Genomic DNA, 21,141 nt, shown 5'->3' on the forward strand with positions numbered 1-21,141 from the left:
TCTGGAAATGGGTCGTCCTTTCAGTCTAGGTGTTCTGGCCTGCTTGATGGATGGGTTTTAGGGCTGGGGTCTCGGAGACAATGAGCATCTGCCTGGCCCCTCATTGTTCTCTTACGTCTCCTACCACCACCGCCACCACAATGACGGCTCCTATTCCCTGCTGCTCTCCGGCAACCAGCCTGTTGTTCCCCCTCCTCCTTCTCTCCCAGCTGGTGTGCCCCAATCACCTACCCCCGCAGCAGCTCCAGACCTCGGCTTCATCTGGCACTGCTCCAAAAATCAGGGACTGCTTCTTTCCTGCATCTGCTACTGAGTGGGCCAATTAGAAACAAATATGGGAGAGAAGAGGCGTTTGATTGGAGGAGTAACTCATTTCAACATCTTCTGGAGTGGAGAAGACTTAGTGATATGGTCGAGACCCAGCTAATGTTCCGGGGACCAGGGTTCGAATCCTATCACGACAGATGGTGGAATTTGAATTTAATTTAAAAATCTGGAATTAAGAGTCTAATGGTGACCATGAATCCAATGTTGGGGAAAAAAAATCCATTTGGTTCACTAATATCCTTTAGGAAAGGAAACTGCTGTCTTTGACCTACAAGTGACTCCAGACCCACAGCAATGTAATTGTCTCTTAACTGCCCTCTGGACAATTAGGTGCAGACAATAAATGCTGGCCTAGCCAGTGGTGTCCATATCCCACAAATGAGGTCTCTACCTCTGAGTCAGGAGGCCTGGATCCAAGTCCCACCTGTGCTATAACACATCTGAGCAGGCTGCTTAAAATATTGTAGCTCTGGTGTTTAGAAAAGATGGGCTTGATAGAGACCAAATTAGAAACTGAGCCAGTTTAAGGTTTAGATTTTAAAGACACATAATTGTGGGTTCCTCACCTCCTCTTAAACACTTGGCTCTCGGAGCATCTGAGAAACTAGTGGAATCTTGAGATGGAATTCCCGAAGCACTTGGACAATCTCCATTGGCCGCTGAAATAAAGGAGAGGAAACACAATATGGCTTCAAACAAATTGAAAAAAAAATTGTCAAACTGCAGCTTACTTAAGCAACATCCAAGATCAATTAGACATAAATAAATATTCTTTTTTTAAGGGCATATTTTTATTGTAAAAATTGATTTTTTAATATTACAAGTACAAAACAATACAATTCAAAACAGTACAAAAAACCCAAATAATAAAAAAAATCCCCAACCCACCTTCATGTACAAATGTATAAACATATATAGAAAAATATAGAATTAAAAAAAAACCTAGGCTGGCTATTTCACTAAAATAAATAAATAAATAAATAATCAACAACAAACTAATAAATAGTAATAACTCAGCCCAGCCAAACAGCTCATGCGTTCACAGTTCCTCCTCCCTGGATATCGGACTTGTAAAATACAATCCTTACGGCTATATAAAAGCCCTTGTTAGTGTGGCAGATAAATCTGTGTCAAGGTATTCGAAAAAGGGCTGCCATGTCTTGTAAAAATTCTCAGTTTTGTGGTGGACCATATTTATGAGAAAATCCAAGGCAATATGCTCTATAACAATCTTCCGCCAACCCGACAGACCCGGGGGGGTTTTCAGATATCCAACCTAGCAAGATATTCTTTCTTGCACAGAACTTGAGAATATTGAAAAGTTTTTTCTTATGCACATCTGCAGGAAATACAGTGGGCAGGCCCAAAAGGAGAGAGATAGGGTCCTTCTCCACCCTTACACCCAAAATCCTCTCCATTGTGCCTGCTACAGCACTCCAATATGTTTGAAGCCTATCACAAGACCAAAGACAATGGGTAAGAGTGCCTGTGCAGACCTTGCACTTGGGACAAGCTGAAGATACCCCTGGTTTAAATTTTGACAAACGGTCTGGGGCTAGGTGGACCCTGTGGAGAATCTTCAACTGTAAAGCATGGGTCCTATTGCAAATTGATACCTTCCTTGCATTCTCCCAAATATTCTCTCATGCCTCTGAGGAGATTTCAACACCGACCTCTCTTTCCCACATCTTGCAGAGTCGATCAGACTTATCTGGGGTGGCACCCCTCAATTGATGATATAAAGTACTGACAGAGAGTGTATTCTTAGTCCTTAGCACCTCCCCCGTCCATGTCAGATTTGCAGGGATCAGTCAAAAGTGTGGTCTGTTTTTGAATAAAATCCCTAACTTGAAAAAAAAACTAAAGAGGTCTCCATTAGATAACTCGTACTTCCGTACTAACTGATCGAAGGACATCATTACATCTCCCTCAAATAAATCGCCCATGCATGACACACCCCTAGATGCCCAACGTTTAACTCCTGAATCTATCATACCTGGTTGAAAACTTGGCATACCCACTAAAGGTGTAAACAAAGATGTTTTGCCAATATTGCCTTCCCTCTGCTGAATTGTCCTCCATGCTTTAACAGTATTGATGATTATTGGGTTATGGCAATATCCCCTAACTGTCCTCATCTTGTCCAAAAACAGCAAACTGGTAAGGGGGCACCATGCCTGGGAGGCTTCGATATCTAGCCATATTGAAAGAGGATCTCCACAAATCCAATTTCTCACGTAGGACAAAAGCAAGCTTAATTGGTAATATTTAATGTCTGGAGGTCCACTCCCCCAATCTATGAGGCAACTACAGTTTGGCTAATTTAATGAGGGGTCGCTTACGATGCCAAAAAAGGAGCCAAACCAGCCGTTCAGCCTCCTGAGTTTTTCCTTACTGAAAATCGGGGGAGCATCCGTATAGGGTATAGCAAAAGAGATGGTGGGAGACAATTATCTTATTAAGCGCTATCCAACCCAACCACGAGATTAGAAGTGCCTCCCATCTTTGAAGATCTTGTTTAATTTTTCCAAATCATTGAATAAAATTGTCTTTGAGTAGCCAACTCAGAACTGGAGTAATGAATATGCCCAAATACACAAAACCCCTCTATGACCACCTAAATGGGAATCTATAGTAGCCCTCAACAGCTAGCTCCCTCGTAAGACCACCTGTAGGCATAGCCTCTGATTTAGCAAAGTTAATCTTATACCCTGAAAAAGCACCAAACGCGTGAATACATTGTATCAGGCGAGGCACTGAAACTGCTGGATTTGTCAAAAAAATTAGGACATTGTCTGCATACAACAAAATCTTATGGAATTTTGACCCCACTTCTGGAGTTGATGTATTGAGATCCCCATGAATGGCCACCGCCAATGGTTCAATCACCAACGTAAAAAGCAATGGCGAAAGGGGGCAGCCCTGCCCCCTGTCCCTAAAAATATTAAAATTGCTTGATCATACCCCGTTGGTGATGACCGCTGTGAGAGGTACAACGTAGAGAACCTTTACCCATCTTATGAAGACTTTGCCCAAACCAAACCGCTCTAGAATATAGAAAAGGTATGGACACTCAACTCAGTCAAATACCTTCTCTGCATCTAAAGAAATCACCAATCCCTGTACTGACTGCTGTTGGCAGGCTTGAATTACATTAAGCTGCCTCCTAACATTATTGGAGGATTTGCAACCCTTTATAAAGCCCATCTGATCCTCTTTAATAATAGAAGGTAACGCAGTCTCCAGCCTTAATGCGAGAGTCTTAGAGAGGATTTTAAAGTCAACATTTAAGAGCGAGATGGGCCTGTATGAAGCACAGTCTTCCAGGTCCTTCTCTTTTTTTAAGGATAAGTGAAATATTGGCTTCTCTCAGAGATGGTGGGAGACAATCATGACAGTATGAATCATTAAACATATTGAGCATCGGGCCAGACAGTATACTTATAAATTCTTGACAGAATTCACTGGGAAGTCCGTCAGGACCAGGCATCTTTCCACTCTGAAGCTGCCTCACAGCTTCCTGCACTTCTTGCTCTGATAAAGGGGCATTGAGAAAGGTCTGCCGCTTCCTGTTGGTGGAATATGAAATAACTAACCCCCTCGCATAAGCTTTCGCAGTTTCCCAGAAAATGGATGAGCTATCAACGGAGCCTATGTTGATATCTAGGAACACCCAAAATTCCCAAGAGAAATACTCCACAAACTTATTATCCTTGAGGATAAAGGGATCCATTTGCCAGTATCTCAAACCTACTGCAGGGGTCAGAAAAAAAATCAATCCTCATGTGACATCTGTGCGAATTGGAGAAAAATGTAAAATCCCTGCCTGTAGGGTGGAGACACCTCCAGACGTCCACCAACCCTAACTCCACACACAGACCCACTAACTGTTTAGTTTGTACAGAGGGTATCGAGGGACCATTGGGCAACCTGTCTACTGTGAGATCCATGAGAAAATTAAAATCTCTCTCTATAATGATGTGCCGGGACTTGAGACTTATCAGTTTAGAAAAAACATCTACCAAAACTTTAAGGGGATGAGCTGGAGGGCAATAAACATTTAAAACACCGTATTCTTCCCCATTTATCAAGGCTTTAAGAACTACAAACATCCTGTGTGTGTCTTTAACACACTCCAACAATTTAAATGGGAGATTTTTCCTAACCAATATAGCTGTTCCCCTACTTCTGGTATTATATGATGAAAAATAGACTCAGTCACAGCCATTCTGCTGTAATCTCAGATGCTCCTTGTCATCCAAATGTGTCTCCTGTAACAAAGCAATATCCACCTTCTCCTTTCTAAGACTCAAGAGTACCTTCTTCCTCTTAACTGGTGAGTGACTTCCCTTGATATTCCAGGTATACCATTTAATCAAATCATTAGCCATAATCTTTTGCAAAAATATTTAAATTCCAGACAGGAGGAACCCAAACCACAAACTGCTGAGCTTTAGTGTCACATGATCCACCAAATATAAAAACTACATAAACTAAAACCACTACATTTAACAAACCTACAAAAGTATTGAGGATAAAAAAATAACAAAAAATAAACCAACATATAAAGTGCCAACAGAGCTGAGTAGGGGAACTCACTCCCTGCCCGGAGGGGGCAACTACCCATAAGAAGGCATCTAACCATCCCAACCACCTTCAGTTCTCCCAGCTAGAGGCGCACCACAAACACAAGCTGAAAAGAATAAACACCCCATAGAATATTGATATGAATTTAAAAAGTTTCTTTAAAAATAGGGGAATAAACACCCCATCCATCTTTTGGTATATCCTAACTTGGAAATTGAAAATGTACATCTCAACCACTGCCAGACATAGTTTAAACAAATTATTATCAATAGAGGAAAAAAAAAGAAAAAAAAAGCTCCAACCAGACTTCCTCCGTTTCTTTTACAATGATAAACACATACCCAAACAACACTATTCAGATGTACTGAAATTGTTCAAATTAGGTTAGTTTGTCCACAAAGTCTCTTGCCTTCTCCAACATATCAAAGAGATGTCTGGATCCACCTAATATGATCTGAAGCACCGCCGGATACCTCAAGGAGTACTGAATCCCAAGCTCCCTCAGTCTTCTCTTGACACTGTCATAAGATTTTCGTTTCTGGATACACCGCCACTGAGAAGTCCTGAAAGAACATGATCTTAGAGCCCTCATAAATTAGGACCTTTGGATCCTTCCCCTGGACTCTGAAAGCCTCCATGACTCTCACCTTATCCCGGTAATGATGAGGACGTTGACCCAGCCCTGATCTTCGCGCTGCAACCCAGTGAGCCCTGTCTATCTTCAATCCTCTCATGCCAGCCTCTCAAGTCAAGGAATTTTGGCAGCCAATCCTCAACAAATTTCGCAGGCCACTCACCTTCCTTACCCTCTGGCAGACTTATGATCCGAATATTTTTTCTCCTGCCCCTGTTCTCAAGATCATCCACTTGGTCACACAAATTACGGACCTGCATTTTCAGGGCCTGGATCTCAGCCTTGGATGAACTGGCATCAGCTTCCACCACTGTGACCCTGTGCTCCACCTCATCTGTCCTCTTCTCCAGGTCTCCCAGTTGCTGCTCATGCTTCTGCAGCATGAGTAGATTGGGGCCAGCTTCTCTTCAATCTGTTTCCCCAGCATTTTGCGAGATTTCAAGAGCTGGCTCACCCCCGGTCCTGGAGAGTAATCGGCTCCGAGGCTGCTGCAGGCTGAACTGCAGACCTGGCCTCGGATGCTCCTCCTCCCTTTTAGGCATCTCTGGACGGCTGGAAACACAGGTAAGTTAATTTTTAGAAGTTTCTTGGGAATCCACGATCTTTCCAGATTCCCAAGATATCATGATGGCCTGGGTTGGGCAGGTTAAAGATTGTCCTGCTTGTGCTGCGATGTGAAGCTCTGCAGTGCGATCTTCTCAGATCACCGCCATCTTGGATCCCCCATAAATAAATATTCTAATGGTTGAGGAAGCGCATCTGCCCAGAAGGTTACCATTGGGTAGGTGATTTTCCATATGGATTGGCTACACCAGCTCCGTCTCCGACAATCTACAGAGTGAGGGTTTAACAAGTCAGCCGTCCACAGGGCAGCAAACACCCAACTACAGAGCAGGTTTCTTCACCTTGCTCTGTATCAGCAGCACTGGGGTAATTCCACCAGCAACATCTCCATCGCATTCTCCAGATTCGATGGGAGCACTGTCTGACAAATGCCAGTATCCTTCTAGAAACCAGCTCTACAAGTACTCTGGCTAAACCCCTGCAAAAAGCCAACTTTGATGGACTGGACATTGCGTCCAAATGTCCTGCTGCCCAGATTCTAGTTTCTCAAACAGTCAGCATTCCAGGGGAGGAGAGAAAAAACGCTGCACAGATACTTTCATGCTCTCCATGAGGCGTGGCTCTGTTGGTCGTTAAACGATTGGGAGGAGCTCACTGACAATCGATCAAAAATGAAGACAACTTGCCCATCCAGCTGAGTTACTGATGAGGCAGAGCTGCGGCCGTCAGGGTCTCTCTGACTCCGGAACGTTGTGTCCCATGGGACACTGGCCTGCGGGTTCAGAATCGGCCTCTACATTCATAAGAGCAGCCGTGGCAGAAACATATGAGCTCAGCCTCGAATTCAGGGAGGCCCAGTGACAACTGGCTGAGATTCTGCATCTCTTCTTGCAATGGCACCTGTCCAGTTGTTACAGGTTTCTCCAAGAGCTTATCTAGAGTCATAGAGTCCTACAGCAAGGAGACAGGCCCTTGGGCCTGAGCTGGTCCATGCTGACCAAAATGTCCATCCACACTGACCCCATTTGCCTGCACTTGGTTCCTATCCTTCTAATACTTTCCTATCCATGTATTTATCCAAATGCCTTTTAAATATTGTTAATGTACCTGCCTCAACTACTTCCACTGGCAGCTCATTCCATATGCGTACCACCCTGTGTAAAAAAGTTGCCCGACAGGTTCCCTTTTATTCGTTCCCCTCTAACCTTAAACTGATGCCCTCTCGTCCTCAATTCCCCAACCCTGGGAAAAAGACTGAGTGCATTCACCCTATCCATGCCTCTCATGATCTTATATACTTCTATAAGGTCCCCCCTCAGTCTCCTATGCTCTACACAGCTTATCCAACCTCTCCCTATAATTCAGTCCCTTGAGTCCTGGCAACATTCTTGTAAATCCTTGTAGTTGGCTAAAATGAGTCATGGGACTTTCAGATGAGGAAGGCCACATCAAACGTACTGCACAGGAACAGGCCATCCTGCCTGTCTAATCATATACATTCTACAGCAAACCCTTCCACCCTTGAATTAATCTTCCACTTTATCTAACTCCGTTCAGAATCTGATACAAAGACTAGCTCCTGGTCAATTTGTTAATCTCATTGACTAACATTAGGGATGTGGTAGTTGACCATAAAAGTCCTGGATCAGGAAGATGACTGCTCCTGGCAAAGATCCAACAATTCTTGCTGAACTTTGGTGGAGGGCGCGATCAATGTGATGGTTCTCGTAGTTGAATGGAGTGCAGGCACTGTACGTTGGAAGCTGGAAAGGCACCTTGGAGATTTGAAAACTCAACTTTCAGTCAAGATTATGAAGGAACCTGAGGACCAACTTTCATGAGGAGAGTTTCAGAATTTTGGAATATTCAAACAAGGTTGGGTCGTAGTGTTTGAGTTGTGGTAAATTAAGGCAATGGACAGGAGGAGGGTTTGAGGAAAACTCAGCCCTGCCTGGCTCAGGCTAAATACAGAGGGCTGGAAGCAGATTGATGTGACGTGCTCCAATCATGCGTGGTACCAAAAGGAGATGCAGAGTGACTTGTACATAACTGTTCCTGTGAGGACAGAGCCTTTTTCACAGAGCCATAACACCACAGGAGGCCACCCATCGGTATTTCAAGTCTTATTTAAATTTGTCAGCAAATTGGTTGCTCTTCTGGACTAGACCTCCAATCAAAGTGGAGCTGGTGTGCATGGAGTGGGGGTGGTTTGAGTATGGGGGTGTTTGAGAAACCAAGCCACTCACTGTACTCTGTTGGTGGCACAGTTCAGAAATGTGTCCCTGGACACGGTTCCCTGAAATCCTCCACTGCTACTCCCACAGAGTGTAAAAACTACAAAAATAAACACAGTGAAAGAAATATCTCAAACACAAATAATAAAAAAGAGGAACAACACAAACCACAAGTTCTGCTCTTACTTTTGAAGCCATCAGTCAACTTCTTTATTCCAAGTATTGCATTGCATGATTAGATTAGATTCCCTACAGTGTGGAAAAAGGCCCTTCGGCCCAACAAGTCCACACCAACCCTCCGAAGAGTAACCCACCCAGAACCATTCCTCTCTGACTAATGCACCTAACACTATAGGCAATTTAGCATGGCCAATTCACCTGACCTGCACATCTTTGGACTGGGGGAGGAAACCCACGCAGACACGGGGAGAACATGCAAACTCAGGGAAAGATCATTTTATGTCCAGGAACTGTATTATCTACCTTTTCTCACCGGTAATCAATATTCTGGGATCTGATGGTCTCATTAACTAATAGCTGGACAGTGCTGAATGATGAACTTACATCTTTTTCTGCTGTATGTGTTCACCTCAGATGGAGAAACGGGACTCTGGCAGGTGGCTTTGGTGTCTGAAAAATGCATGCCACAGACTGATGCTAGAAGGTTAAAAAGCACAGTTTAAAAATAACCACGACAAGTGATCTATTTCTGTCCTGGTGCCCCACAAATCACATTAGATTCTAACTTCTAACACTACAAATGAGATAGTCACAACTAAAACCAACAAGGAATTCTAGAGAAATTTGAACCACACCAGGGGAGTGATTAACATGTGGAAGTATTTTGCTTCTGCAGTACTAAGTGAGTTACATTAATGAATTTAAGGGGAATCTAGATAAACATAAGTGAGGAAGTCGTGGAAGAATATGTTGATAGGTTGAGAATTCCCTGTATAGACGAATGAATGAAGTAAAACTGAATATTGTACAGGTCTGCATGATAGCATATGGAATCCTAGAAAAAAGACTGAATTTAGAGAGAGATATTCAGCACAGAAAGAGGCATTTGGTCCAAATGGTCTATGGGTCTGGCTGGTCCATTGACTGGAGAAGATCCAAACTCTATTGTCTATCCCCGAGCAAGCACCAAGTCCTATTCACCCATCAGCCCTGTGGTCACTGATTTACATTGGCCCTAAAGTCATAGAGTTTGTCCAGCTTATTGTGTCCACACTGGTCATCAAGCATTTATTCTAAACCCATGTTGTTTTTAGCAGTTGTCCCATAGCTTTGTATGTTATGGCATTTAACTCTTGTTAAACAAAGCCTTGGCGTTGAAATTCCAGTCTTGTTTTCATGGCCTTTTCCCCTCTGTACTTGTGTCTACTCTTACATCTCTCCATTCCACCCGGTCTGGAGTCTGAGCATCCCTGATTTTAACTGCCCCACCATCGGCAGCCATGCTTTCAGCTGTTAATTCCCTTCTTGTGCCTCTCTTCCACTTGAAGATGCTGCTCAAAACTTATTTCTTTCAGCAAGCTTTTGGCCAGTACAATTGCAACATTTAAAAGGCATCTGGACAGGTATATGAATAGATATGGGCCATGTGCTGGCAAATCAGACTAGATTAAGTTAGGATATCTGGTCAGCATTGATGAGTTGGACCAAAGGGTCTATTTCCATGTTGTACATCTCTGTGATGCCATGACTCTTCACATGGATATATAAATTAGGAGGAGGAGTAGGCCACTCATTCCCTCAAGCCTGCTAATGTGGCTCAATGTCCATATTTGTTTCAACAACCTCCCTTAAGATATTTAAGATCTACTTAGATGAGTGCTTGAAATGCCATAGCATACAAGACAATAGGTAAAATGCTGGAAAATTGGCTGGTGTTTGATGGCCGGTGCAGACACAATGGGCTGAAGGATCTCTTTCCATGCATCAAAACCTCAATGACTCAAGCTCAGTAGATGGTCCTGTAACTGAGTAGACTCTCTTTTGCCTCGACATCAGGGATTTCCAAACTGTGGATCAACGGGACAGGCAACAGGGCTGATGCCACAATGGTGGCTGTGGAGTGAAGACCGGGACTTGACAGTCTTGGGATTGGCTGCGAGGTCCCTTTAGATATACACGAGTTTATTTTATGCCAGTTAGAATGGCCTAATCCCTAAGGCCTGATCACTGACACCAAGATATCCTGCAAAATGATAGATATCTTGGTTGTTTTGATTACCCTGTGTCTATTGATTGCTTGCACTCCCTCCCCAATATCTCCCCCAATACTCTATGCCTATCCCTATAGGCCCCTACTCTCAGCTAGCCTCCTTAACCCGTACCCAATGTATTCCAAACCACCCCCCGCCCCTACCCCCCAACCTACCAACCCACCAGTCATCCTTCATACCCCTGCAACAAAATTTCAATTCAGGATCGCACTATATGTGAAGCCTTAAAATAAGAGTCACGACAAAAGACAATTTGGAAGCTCTGCCTAATGTTTGCCCCTGCATTTTCAATAGTAATGATGGAACTCACAGGCAGTACCCTTGAGTGGAGTGCTCTTGACTGTCACTTCCTGTGTTTCCAGTAATATTTCATCATCTATAAAAAGATACAATAAAAGGCATTATGAGTTCATTAATATTTAACTCTGTTTTGCCCAGGAAGGAACTCTTACCAGTGGTGTAATGGTAATGTCAATGGACTAATTAATCTCAAGTCTCAGGTCCATCAGTTCTGGGTCCATCAGTTCAAACTTCAGCATGGCAGCTGGTAAAGTCTGAATTGATTAAAAGCTGGAATAAAAGGCTAGCTCAATGGACAGTATGGTGGCTCAATGGTTAGCACTGCTGCCTCACGTCACCAGGGACTGGGTTCGATTCCAGCCTCGGGCAACTGTGTTTGCACATTCTCCCTGTGTCTGTGTGGGTTTCCTCCTTCAATCCAAAGGTGTGCAGGTCAGGTAAATTAAACATGATAGGTTGCCCAAAGTGTTAGGTGCATTAGTCAGGCATAAATATAGGTTAGGGGAATGGGTCTGGCTGAGTTATTCTTCAGAAGTTTGGTGTGGACTTGTTGGGCCGAACGGCCTGTTTCCATACTGTAGGGAATCTAATCAATGGCAATTGTTTATTGTTGTTGCTTAAAAAGCCACGTGGTTTAGTAACACCCTTTGGGGAAATCCACATTCCTAAATGTGTGACACAGTGTGGTTGACTCTTACTTGCCCTCTGGGGGATTGGGAATGTGTAATTAATTTCTGGATTAGTCATGGATAGGTGGAAAAGGAGATAGGCAGGTAGGACAAGTCCGGACAAATCATGGGGACAGTGCTGAGCTGGAAGTTTAAAACTAGGGTGAGGTGGGGGAAGGGGAAATGAGGAAACTGTTGAAGTCCACATTGATGCCCTAGGGTTGAAGTGTTCCGAGGCAGAAGAGGTGGTGAGGAAGAAGTCCCCATGACTTGTCCGGACTTGTCCTACCTGCCTATCTCCTTTTCCACCTATCCACTCCACCCTCTCCTCCCTGACCTATCACCTTCATCCCCTCCCCCACTCACCCATTGTACTCTATGCTACTTTCTCCCCACTCCCACCCTCCTCTAGCTTATCTGTCCATGTTCCAGGCTCACTGCCTTTATTCCTGATGAAGGGCTTTTGCCCGAAACATCGATTTCGAAGCTCCTTGGATGCTGCCTGAACTGCTGTGCTCTTCCAGCACCACTAATCCAGAATCTGGTTTCCAGCATCTGCAGTCATTGTTTTTACCAATGTGTAATTAATACTGACCAACGATGAATAAATCAATGAGTGTTCTTCTTAAATATCCGCATTTGGTAAAAATGCATTGAAATAATTGGAACAAAAATCAGTCAGATTCTATCAGAAATAATTGATACTTTTTACTTTAACAACGGTATTTTCATCAAGACCATTTTTGCTACTTGAACGTTTAATCCATTTCTGCACTTTCTGCTTCTTCCCAATCCCCTGCCATATATAATTACTGTTCTGTACTTTGATACGAGTAAGCAATACAGAACAACCAGGAACTCTTAATTATCGTTGTTTCCAGTGGATAATTGTACAGCACCCTGCAGCAGACAGATCTTTATATTCAATGTCTCTAAACTGTTAGAGACTAAAGTTTGAATTTTGCAGAAAACCAGGCACTCAAAGAGCTAGGCAAGCATGCTCACCAAAATATTGTTCAAGTTCTATTGCATTTAGTGGCCGTGGGTCCTGCAAATACTTCAAAATTCCTTCTGCAAAACAAAAGTCACACCTTTGTTAGCCTGGACACAGTAGAGTGTGTCTATTCCTAAGCTTAATGGTTCGTTTGCAGGCAAGAAAGTTTGAGTCAAGATAACAAAACCTACCAATGCCAACGTCGCATGGTTCATAAGTTCTATCCAGTTCACAAAAGTCCTCTAAAATCTCTTTGTAAAGGTCGCAATGATTACTGTCAAGACCTGCAACACATTGCAAAAAAGAACACTGAAATCATGGTATCGCAGATGTTGGAAAGATGTTGGATGTTTAAAAGTACAAAGCAGTGGGAATACTCAGTAACTGGCAGCAGCTCTTGGAATAAACATTTTGAGTTGAGGGCGACTCCCCTTCAAAACGGAAGATTTCCTGAAGTGTAAGGTAGCCAGAACGGAAAGCGGGTGGTGGGGTTTATGTCAGTGGATGTGGGGTAAAAACAACAGGAGTTCTGGGTTGAAAAGATTAAATGACAAAGGTGTCCTACAACCATTACATAAGACCATAAGCTATTGGCGTGGCAGAAGGCCATTCGGCTCATCGAGACTATTCCATTATTAGATCATGGCTGATATGTTTCTCAACCCCATTCTTCTGCCTCTCCCTGTAACCCTTGATCCCCTTACTAATCAGGAACATGCCTATCTCTGTTTTAAATACACTCAATAACTTGCACCCCACAGTCTTCTGAGTTCTACAGATTCATCACCCCCAGTGAAGAAATCCCTCCTTCATCTCAACTCTAAAGGGTCATCCCTTCACTCTGAGGCTGCGCCCTCAGCACCTAATCTCTCTCACTGGTGGGAACATCTTCTCCATCCATGTCCAGACCTCTCAGTATTCTGTAAGTTTCTATCATATCCCCTCTTAAACTTCTAAACTCCATTGAGTACAGACCCAGAGCCCTCAACTGCTCTTCATATGACGAGCCCTTCATTCCCACAATCATTTTTGTAAACCTCCTCTGGACACCCTCCAACATCAGCACATCCTCCCTTAGGTAGGAGGCCCAAAACTTCTCACAATGTTCCACATCCATATTTCAGAGAATAGGAAGTGATCTTATTCAGAACATTTAAGATTCTGAGAGGACTTGACAAAGTGGATCCTAAGAGAGGGCTCCCACTTGTGGCAGAAGGGCTCTGCCATTTTAAGATGGAGATAATGAAATGGGCTTTTCCTCAGAGATTCAATGGTCTGTGGAATTCTCTTCCCCAGACAGTAGGGGAGTCAGAATCATTGAGTATATTAAAGGCTGAGTGAGACAGATTTCTGAAAGGAAATTGCAACAGAAAACACAATCATTCAGCCATATATTATCGAAAGCAGAGCAGGCTTGTGGGGCTGAATGGTCGTCTCCTGCTCTCTTGTTTTCTTGTGTTGTGTCAGTGACCAAAAGGTAAAGGGAGTGGCAATGAATGTGTTCAAGAAACAAAACAGAATGACTGTGAATAGCAGAATAACAAGCAGCTCTGTCCAAAAGCACAACATGAAAAGCAAGATTAAACCTGGCACTTGGCAAAAGTGCACTATCAAAACAAGTTGGTGGTTGTGGTGGTGGTGTCGGGGTGTGCACATCATGGCCTGAAATTGCTGAACTCAATGCAAAAATGCCAAATTGCAAGATGAATTCCTGTTCCTGTCCAAATTGTTTTCCATTTTTGATCAGAGGTAAACCAGCTCAATTAAAATAGGTCTGATTCTGCTTATACACAAATGCTTTTAAAGAAACTGCCTGCAGATGTATATTACTGATAATACACAAGACTATTTTATTTCCAGACCTGTTCCACAAGTTACTTCTCCATTCTGACCGCAGGTGCTTGACATAGCCATCTGTGCTGAACAATGTTCCTCCTGAAGCAGAGCCAAGTAGCTGTGGTCTTTTAGTGATGGCAACTGTATGGTGCAGCTTTGGCTTCTCATGTCTGGTAACAGAAACAGAGGAGGCAGAAATTGAAGACGATGGAACAAAATATTAGCATCATGGAGACCAAACACTTGAGAGCAAAGCAACGCAAATTTGGTGAACTGGAACTTCTCTAACTTTAACACTTGGCAAAAGAACAAATGGACTTTCAAATATACGGATATGTAATGTAACATAAAACGATAAACAATATAAAATCCTCTTGGTAAAATAAAACTGAAACTAACTAAAGACAAAACGCTGTCGATCAAGTCAAGTTGAAACATGTTTTTCTCAATGAAATCAATAGCTAGCAAGAGAAGGGCTTTTGCAAATTTTAAACATAGCAAGTGACTGCAGAGTATGTAACACTTTATGCAAGAAATATTTAGTAATTTCAGATGCCAGCATGTAGGCTTTCGATTTGGGCAGTTCATTGCCACCAGTCCTCTGTCCATTCTGCTGAGTGTAGAGTTTGGTTAATTATCAGTAGAGGGAAGACCATTTGCCTTGGCTAACCATGTGGTTTATTGCTTCAAAATTGGAGATACACCTATTATTGGATGTAACGATTTATGACTCTCAGGAGCTGCACAAAATTTGCGAGATCCATGTGAAGGCCAGTGTGGAACTCAACTGCCTCCAAAGATGGTCTGGCCTACATGTGACTCCAACATGAATATTAACTGCTTCAGAGCATAATCTTATACAACAATATGTACTTTTGTCATGAGATGGCAACAGGAACTAGGACATATTTGTTGATAATCCTGCTTTTAGGGCTTTTGAGGTGCAGCGGTAGTGTGTCTACCTCTGAGCTTGGAGGTCCAGGTTTGCGTCTTACTTGCTCCAGAGATGAACCATCATTTCTCTGCACAGGTTAATTTTTACCCAAACATCTATTGTCATGTTCCCCTGGACAGGGGCATGTCACCAACAGAGAACCTCCGATCCAGCAGAGGTTATATTTTAACTCAGGAGATCAGAGTGGGTCAGACAGCATCCATGGAGAGAGAGAAAGCTAATGTTTCGAGTCTAGATGATGTCTAGATAAAGAGTCTTGCTCTCTCTCTATGGATGCCGTCTGACCCACTGTAATCTCCAGCATTTGTTGTTTTCAGTACAGATTCCAGCATCTGCAGTAATTTGTTCCTTATATTTTAACTCGGTTGTATTGACTCTTCCTCCACAAGTCTGTGGACAGGGCTGTGGAAAGGATTTACTCCAGCGATATCAGTAAATGTTGCGCATTGTTCCCTTTGGTGGCTGCATAGTCCATCGTACTTCAATCCGGACAAATTCATTCAGTACTACTGCAGTTCTGCTTTCCTGAGTTAACTGTGAAAGTTTGCCACTGTTACAAAGTATATCTGGTTAAAGTGATTCATCCGTACAAAGGCCTCCTTAGACCACACGGAGTATTGGCAGCAACTCAAGGTACTTCACCTTGAGAAGGCTGGATTCGATTTGGATGGAGAACAGCATGGTTTTGCCAGAGGATTGTGTTCCTGTGTGACACTGCACAAAGAGGAGCACTTTCTGTACATGCACAGATGCAGTTACAGTATTGTCACCTTGCTACTATATGCCACCCTCAAGATGGCCTAGTGGTATAATCACTAATCCTGAGACCCACATAATGTTCTGGAGTTCAGGGTTCAAATCCTACCATTGTAAATTCAATTTTAAAAAGTTTTAAATAAATATCTGTAATAAAGAGTCCACCGATGACCAGGAATCCTTTGTTGATTGTTGAAAAAACCCATCTGGTTAACTAATGTCCCTTAGGGAAGAAAACTACCATCCTTACCTGGTCTGGCCTACATGTGACTCCAGACCCATAGCAATGTGATTGGCTCTTAACTACCCTCTCTAACTACATGTAGGCCAAACCAAATAAGGATGGCAGCTTCCTTCCCTAAAGGGGATTTTGAACCAGATGGGTTTTCCAACAACAGTTTCCATGGAGACCATTAGACTCTTAATTCTGGATTTCTTTTACAGACTTCAAATTCCAAAATCCATCATGGTGGGATTGAAACCCAGGGCCTCAGAGAATTACCTGGTTCAGTGAATTAATAGTCTACTGATATAGTCTACTGTCCACTAGGCCATCACCTCCCCGATTGCCACTGGGAATTATGACCCTCTTTTCAAGACCTTAAATTGTGAACTTGTGTTGTGCCATTAGGAATCTTGCACGGTTAAGCACCCCAACATATTTTGCTTCTCATTCTCAGAAACAACACAAGATTGTGCCCAACATTATCATTGCTGGCGCTGTCCTATCATTCTCGTCAGCTATGTTAGGGATTTGCTATGCTGATCTTCATTTGTGAGGCACAGTAACAATTACAATATGATTAGTACTGCTGTCTCACAGCACTAAGGGCCTGGGTTCAATTCCACCCTTGGGTAACTGTCTGTGTGGGGTTTGTACATTCTTCCTGTGTCTGCATATGGGTATGGGTTGTGTGTGGGTGGGATGCTTTTCAGAGAGTCAGTGTGAACTTGTTGGGCTGAATGACCTGTTTCCATGCAGTAGGGATTCTTAAAGCAATGTTTTAAAATATTAGCAATGCTCCTGCAACTGGCCAGCACTGTTTGTTCAAATGCACCAAGGGGTGGAAGAGCGACTTGGCTCCAGTTTGGATGTGCATCAAGACACAAAAGCACTCGCACGCTCATAATCTTTTACAAGTGACCAGCTACACAATTTTGTGCACTGCAGGATGGGTGTCAGGACCTAGGAAGGGATTCAGAGAATATTTACCAGGGTGTTACAAAAGCGAAATACCACAAAACATGCAAATATGAAATGTAAAAACAGGAAATCCTGGAATTTCTTAGCAGGTCTCTAAGAGAAGTAAACATAACCAACATTTCAGATTAATGGTCTATCATCAGACAATACCGCACAAACTGATGACTGTCTCTAACATTTTACATCTTTACCAAAAGAAGGATTTTAGTTACACAGAGAAATTGGAGGAGCTGGGATTATTCCCCTTAAAACAGAGAATATTAAGGGGAAACCTAACACAGTTATTCAGAATTATAAGAGTTTTTTTGATGAAGACTCTGGGAGAATATTCCCCCTGTGAGTAGGTCAGTACTTGATTTAAGATAATTGGCAAAAAAGGGGCAGTAATGAGTTGTGACATCCTGGGGGAGCATTAGCTGAAAGGGTGATGGGATTAGATTCTATTGGAATGTTCCAAAGGCAACTGGATATATATTTGGAGAGAACAGGGGGAAAAGCTGGAGGTAGGGACTAAATTAGACAGCCATTTCAAAGAACTGGCATGGAGACAATGGGCCGAAAGGTATCCTTCTGTTACGTGAAGATTCTGTTTATCTCTGTGCTGCTTCAATGAAACTCTGTGAAAATGAACTGCGCTCATGGAGAGGGACTAATCGCAAGCATTTCTCACGTATTTTGTTCTGAATAATATTGCCAATTTACACGACATATGACCACAAACACCAAATGCAACATCAATCCTGCTCAGGATGGACGAACCAACGTCATGGGTCATACATGAACAAGCTGCAGCTGTAATCAAGTGCATCGGCACATAAAAGATGCAGCATTTGCTCGAAGAGATCACTGCAACTGAGTCACTGCTTGTCATGTGGAGATATCACATTCATACACAGAGATTAATGAACAGTATTGCATGAAAAATCTCAAAGGAAGCCAGAACTGAATTGACATTTGGATAAGGCCTACTAACCAATGGTAGGTAAATCCAAACACAGGATTTCCGGTTTGATTAAGTTTTACGACATCCAAGGACATAATACATAGCTTTCGTCTCCTCCAATCCCGTACCTTCAGCCTCAGTTCTGCCTGGTCATTTGCCAATTTATTTTAAATACTTGCCCAGCTGACCTAATGGTAATACAGGTAAAACAAATTAAACACTGCTTGAAATGTCAACTCCACTTTCTCTCCATTGATGCGGCCAGACCTACAGAGTTTCGCCAGTGTGTTTGTGTTATGAAAGTATGTAAATAACTGCAGATTTTTTCCCAACACTTGGGGCTGATGCCAATCAATTGGGACCTTAATGCATGAAAACAATTTATTTCAAAACTATCCGTCTCTGTTTATTCAAGACATTGAAAAGGTCTTACAACCACAGAATTAAGTGATTTCCTCTTTAAATTCAATACAAAGAGAACTTCCCAAGGTATGGTGCTTTGTATCCTCTGTTCACAGTTTCATTCAGTAATTCCTGAACTCTTGTACTTTATATCAACAAACATTCCCAATGACAACTTATTGGCAGTGAAATCCATTTTCAACCTGTGATATTATTGAGCAATTACATCCTTTAATGGACTTCAGACAGTTTCCGTCTACCCATTCAACCTCCACTTTCTGTGGATAGAATCACAGAATCTTAGAATCGCTCCAGTGTGGAAGCAGGCTATTCAGCCCATCAAGTCCACACTGACCCTCTGAAGAACATACCACCCAGAACCCCCTACCCTCAAACTCTGCAGTTCCCATGGCTAACCCACCTAGCCTGCACATCCTTAGACATTATGGTGATTTAAGATGGTCAATCCACCTAACCTGCGCATCTTTGGATTGTGGGAGCAAAGAGGAGCACTCAGAGGAATCCCACACAGACACGGGGAGAACGTGCAAACTCCACACAGACAGTCACACAAGGGTGGAATCAAACCCAGGTCCCTGGCGCTGTGAGGCAGCGGTGCTAACCACTGAGCCACTGTGCCACCCCAATGCCCATGATCAGCTAAAATGTGACTTAGTTACTGTCTTTACTGTGAAATCTGTATGTATTTTGGTTAAATTTCAAATGAGCCTCCTGCTTGCTCTCTTCGTTGCATCTTGTCAACTTGACATTCTCGTCCTTTTCCTTCATGTTTTTCATCAGATAGCCCTTAAATGAATTGTATAGATCTGGACTTCCCAAACCGTGGCTCGCAGGCCACAATGGGATGGTGAGACTTAATGCATTAAATGCATTAATATTGCTTCCCAAACCATTAGCCATCATGGTGTCATTGTTAGCTGTAAAGTCAGGGGAGGGCAAAGGCTTTAACTTTCAGGGGTTCTAACAACCCCCTATCGCTCTGGCCCTTTTGGAGCAGGATTCAGGCCTCGGGCCTCAAAGTTTCTTCAGTAGACCAGGCCTACCATTCAGAAAAGCAAGGATTTAAAGTGCCCGTTCGGAGTTGGTGACCCCAGAAATGAGTCTCACCATCCCATTGTGGCCTGCGAGCCACAGTTTGGGAAGTCCTGATCTATACAATTCATTTTAAAAACTCCTTCTTGTGGCAAGTTCCACCATCTAACTCCTCTCTGGCTACAGAATCTCCTCTTCAATTCCCTGTTGAGCCGATTGGTGATTACCGTAATCTGATGACCTCTAGTTCTTGATATTCGCACAATAGAGTCATTGAGTCATATAGGCTCTTCGGTCCAACCTTCTATAATCCCAAACTAAGCTAGTGAAAGTAACTTTTCTACTTCCACTCCATCAAATCTATTCATAATCTTAAAGACCGCAATCAGATCAGGGCTCAGCCTTCTCTACTCTGGAGGAGAACTAGCTTTCAGAGTGCTAATCCTTCATCAGGGAAGCTCCGAAAGCTAGTGCTTCCAACGAAACCTGTTGGACTATAACCTGGTGTAGTGCAATTTCTAACTTAGTTCACCCCGTCTAACACCGGCTCCTCCAAAGCATGGCTACTCTGGGGAAGAAAGCCCCAGTCAGTTCTCTCTCTCTCTCTCCCCCTCCTGATGGGGATAACCCCTTGCTTTCTGGTATCGCTCTTATAAAGAGGCTGACCACCAAGGATCCAGGTGAAACTCCTGTAAGATTCAACATACCACCCCCTCCACCACCCAAGCTCCAGGGCATTTCATTATCAATTTATCACCTCAATCCATTTTCAATCCAGCTGGCGAATCTGGCATCCACTTCATGGCAATCTAGCCAACTGAGCTGGCCAAGGTTACCATAACCTTTCCTGATGAAGAGCTTTTGCCCGAAACGTCAATTTTCCTGCTCCTCAGATGCTGCCTGACCTGCTGTGCTTTTCCAGCACCACTCTGATCTAAACTCTGGTTTCCAGCATCTGCAGTCCTCACTTTTGCCAAGGTTACCATGACGACCCTCCTTCTCAATCTCAGCTCTCGCCTGAGGCCTGGGGAGCCTCAGGTTAAAGCACCACCAGCCGTCTCTCTCTTTCTAATGAGAGAGCAACCCTTTACTGTTTTATCATAAAAAAGAATATCTTGAGGGAAATTAGTGCAAAATACTGTCCATTATATGTCATCATCTCAGGGCCTGACATTTCCATTGAAAGTTGGATAGAAATGAAATGCAGGGATATAAAAAATATAGGAGGAGACTGGCACTAGGTTAGACAGCCAATGTGCAATGGTCCTCTTCTGTGCTATAATAATTCTGAGGTTCTGTAAAGGGTGGGGTACCTGGATTAATGTGATCCAGGAAAGTTGACTCTCCATAATCATTGAAAGTAGGCACATAAGTGCAGCAGCAAAAGCCAAATGGAATGTGGTCCTCCACAGCGAGAGGATTCACATACAAGAGCTGAGGTGGCCTTGCTGCA

General features: G+C 43.2%; 1 protein-coding gene and 1 long non-coding RNA gene across 9 annotated transcripts in view; one reads left to right on the plus strand and one right to left on the minus strand.

Moving 5' to 3' along the window:
- Positions 1-14,769, plus strand: part of LOC148146569 (uncharacterized) — a 39,542-nt gene extending 24,773 nt beyond the window's left edge. The window contains exon 3 of the long non-coding RNA XR_015760529.1: positions 14,437-14,769. This is a non-coding gene — a long non-coding RNA (uncharacterized LOC148146569). The remainder of the gene's footprint in view (positions 1-14,436) is intronic.
- ciita (class II, major histocompatibility complex, transactivator) overlaps positions 1-21,141 on the minus strand; it is a 122,600-nt gene that overhangs the window by 38,912 nt on the left and 62,547 nt on the right. For 6 of the 8 annotated variants that reach the window (XM_087997671.1, XM_087997669.1, XM_087997670.1 and 3 more), the window contains 6 exons: positions 14,402-14,545; positions 12,731-12,823; positions 12,551-12,616; positions 10,888-10,953; positions 8,911-9,003; positions 894-986 (listed from right to left, as the gene is read on the minus strand). In XM_087997671.1, coding sequence (XP_087853797.1) covers positions 894-986; positions 8,911-9,003; positions 10,888-10,953; positions 12,551-12,616; positions 12,731-12,823; positions 14,402-14,545 — 555 coding nt within the window. Of the gene's footprint in view, positions 1-893; positions 987-8,910; positions 9,004-10,887; positions 10,954-12,550; positions 12,617-12,730; positions 12,824-14,401; positions 14,546-18,263; positions 18,406-21,141 lie in introns of those variants that run through there. The other 2 variants (XM_087997674.1, XM_087997672.1) reach the window with 2 other exon arrangements.

Source organism: Chiloscyllium plagiosum, unplaced genomic scaffold (genome assembly GCF_037043375.1).
Source record: "Chiloscyllium plagiosum isolate Xiang-an unplaced genomic scaffold, Cpla_swu_hap1 HiC_scaffold_20, whole genome shotgun sequence".
Lineage (NCBI taxonomy): Eukaryota > Metazoa > Chordata > Chondrichthyes > Orectolobiformes > Hemiscylliidae > Chiloscyllium > Chiloscyllium plagiosum.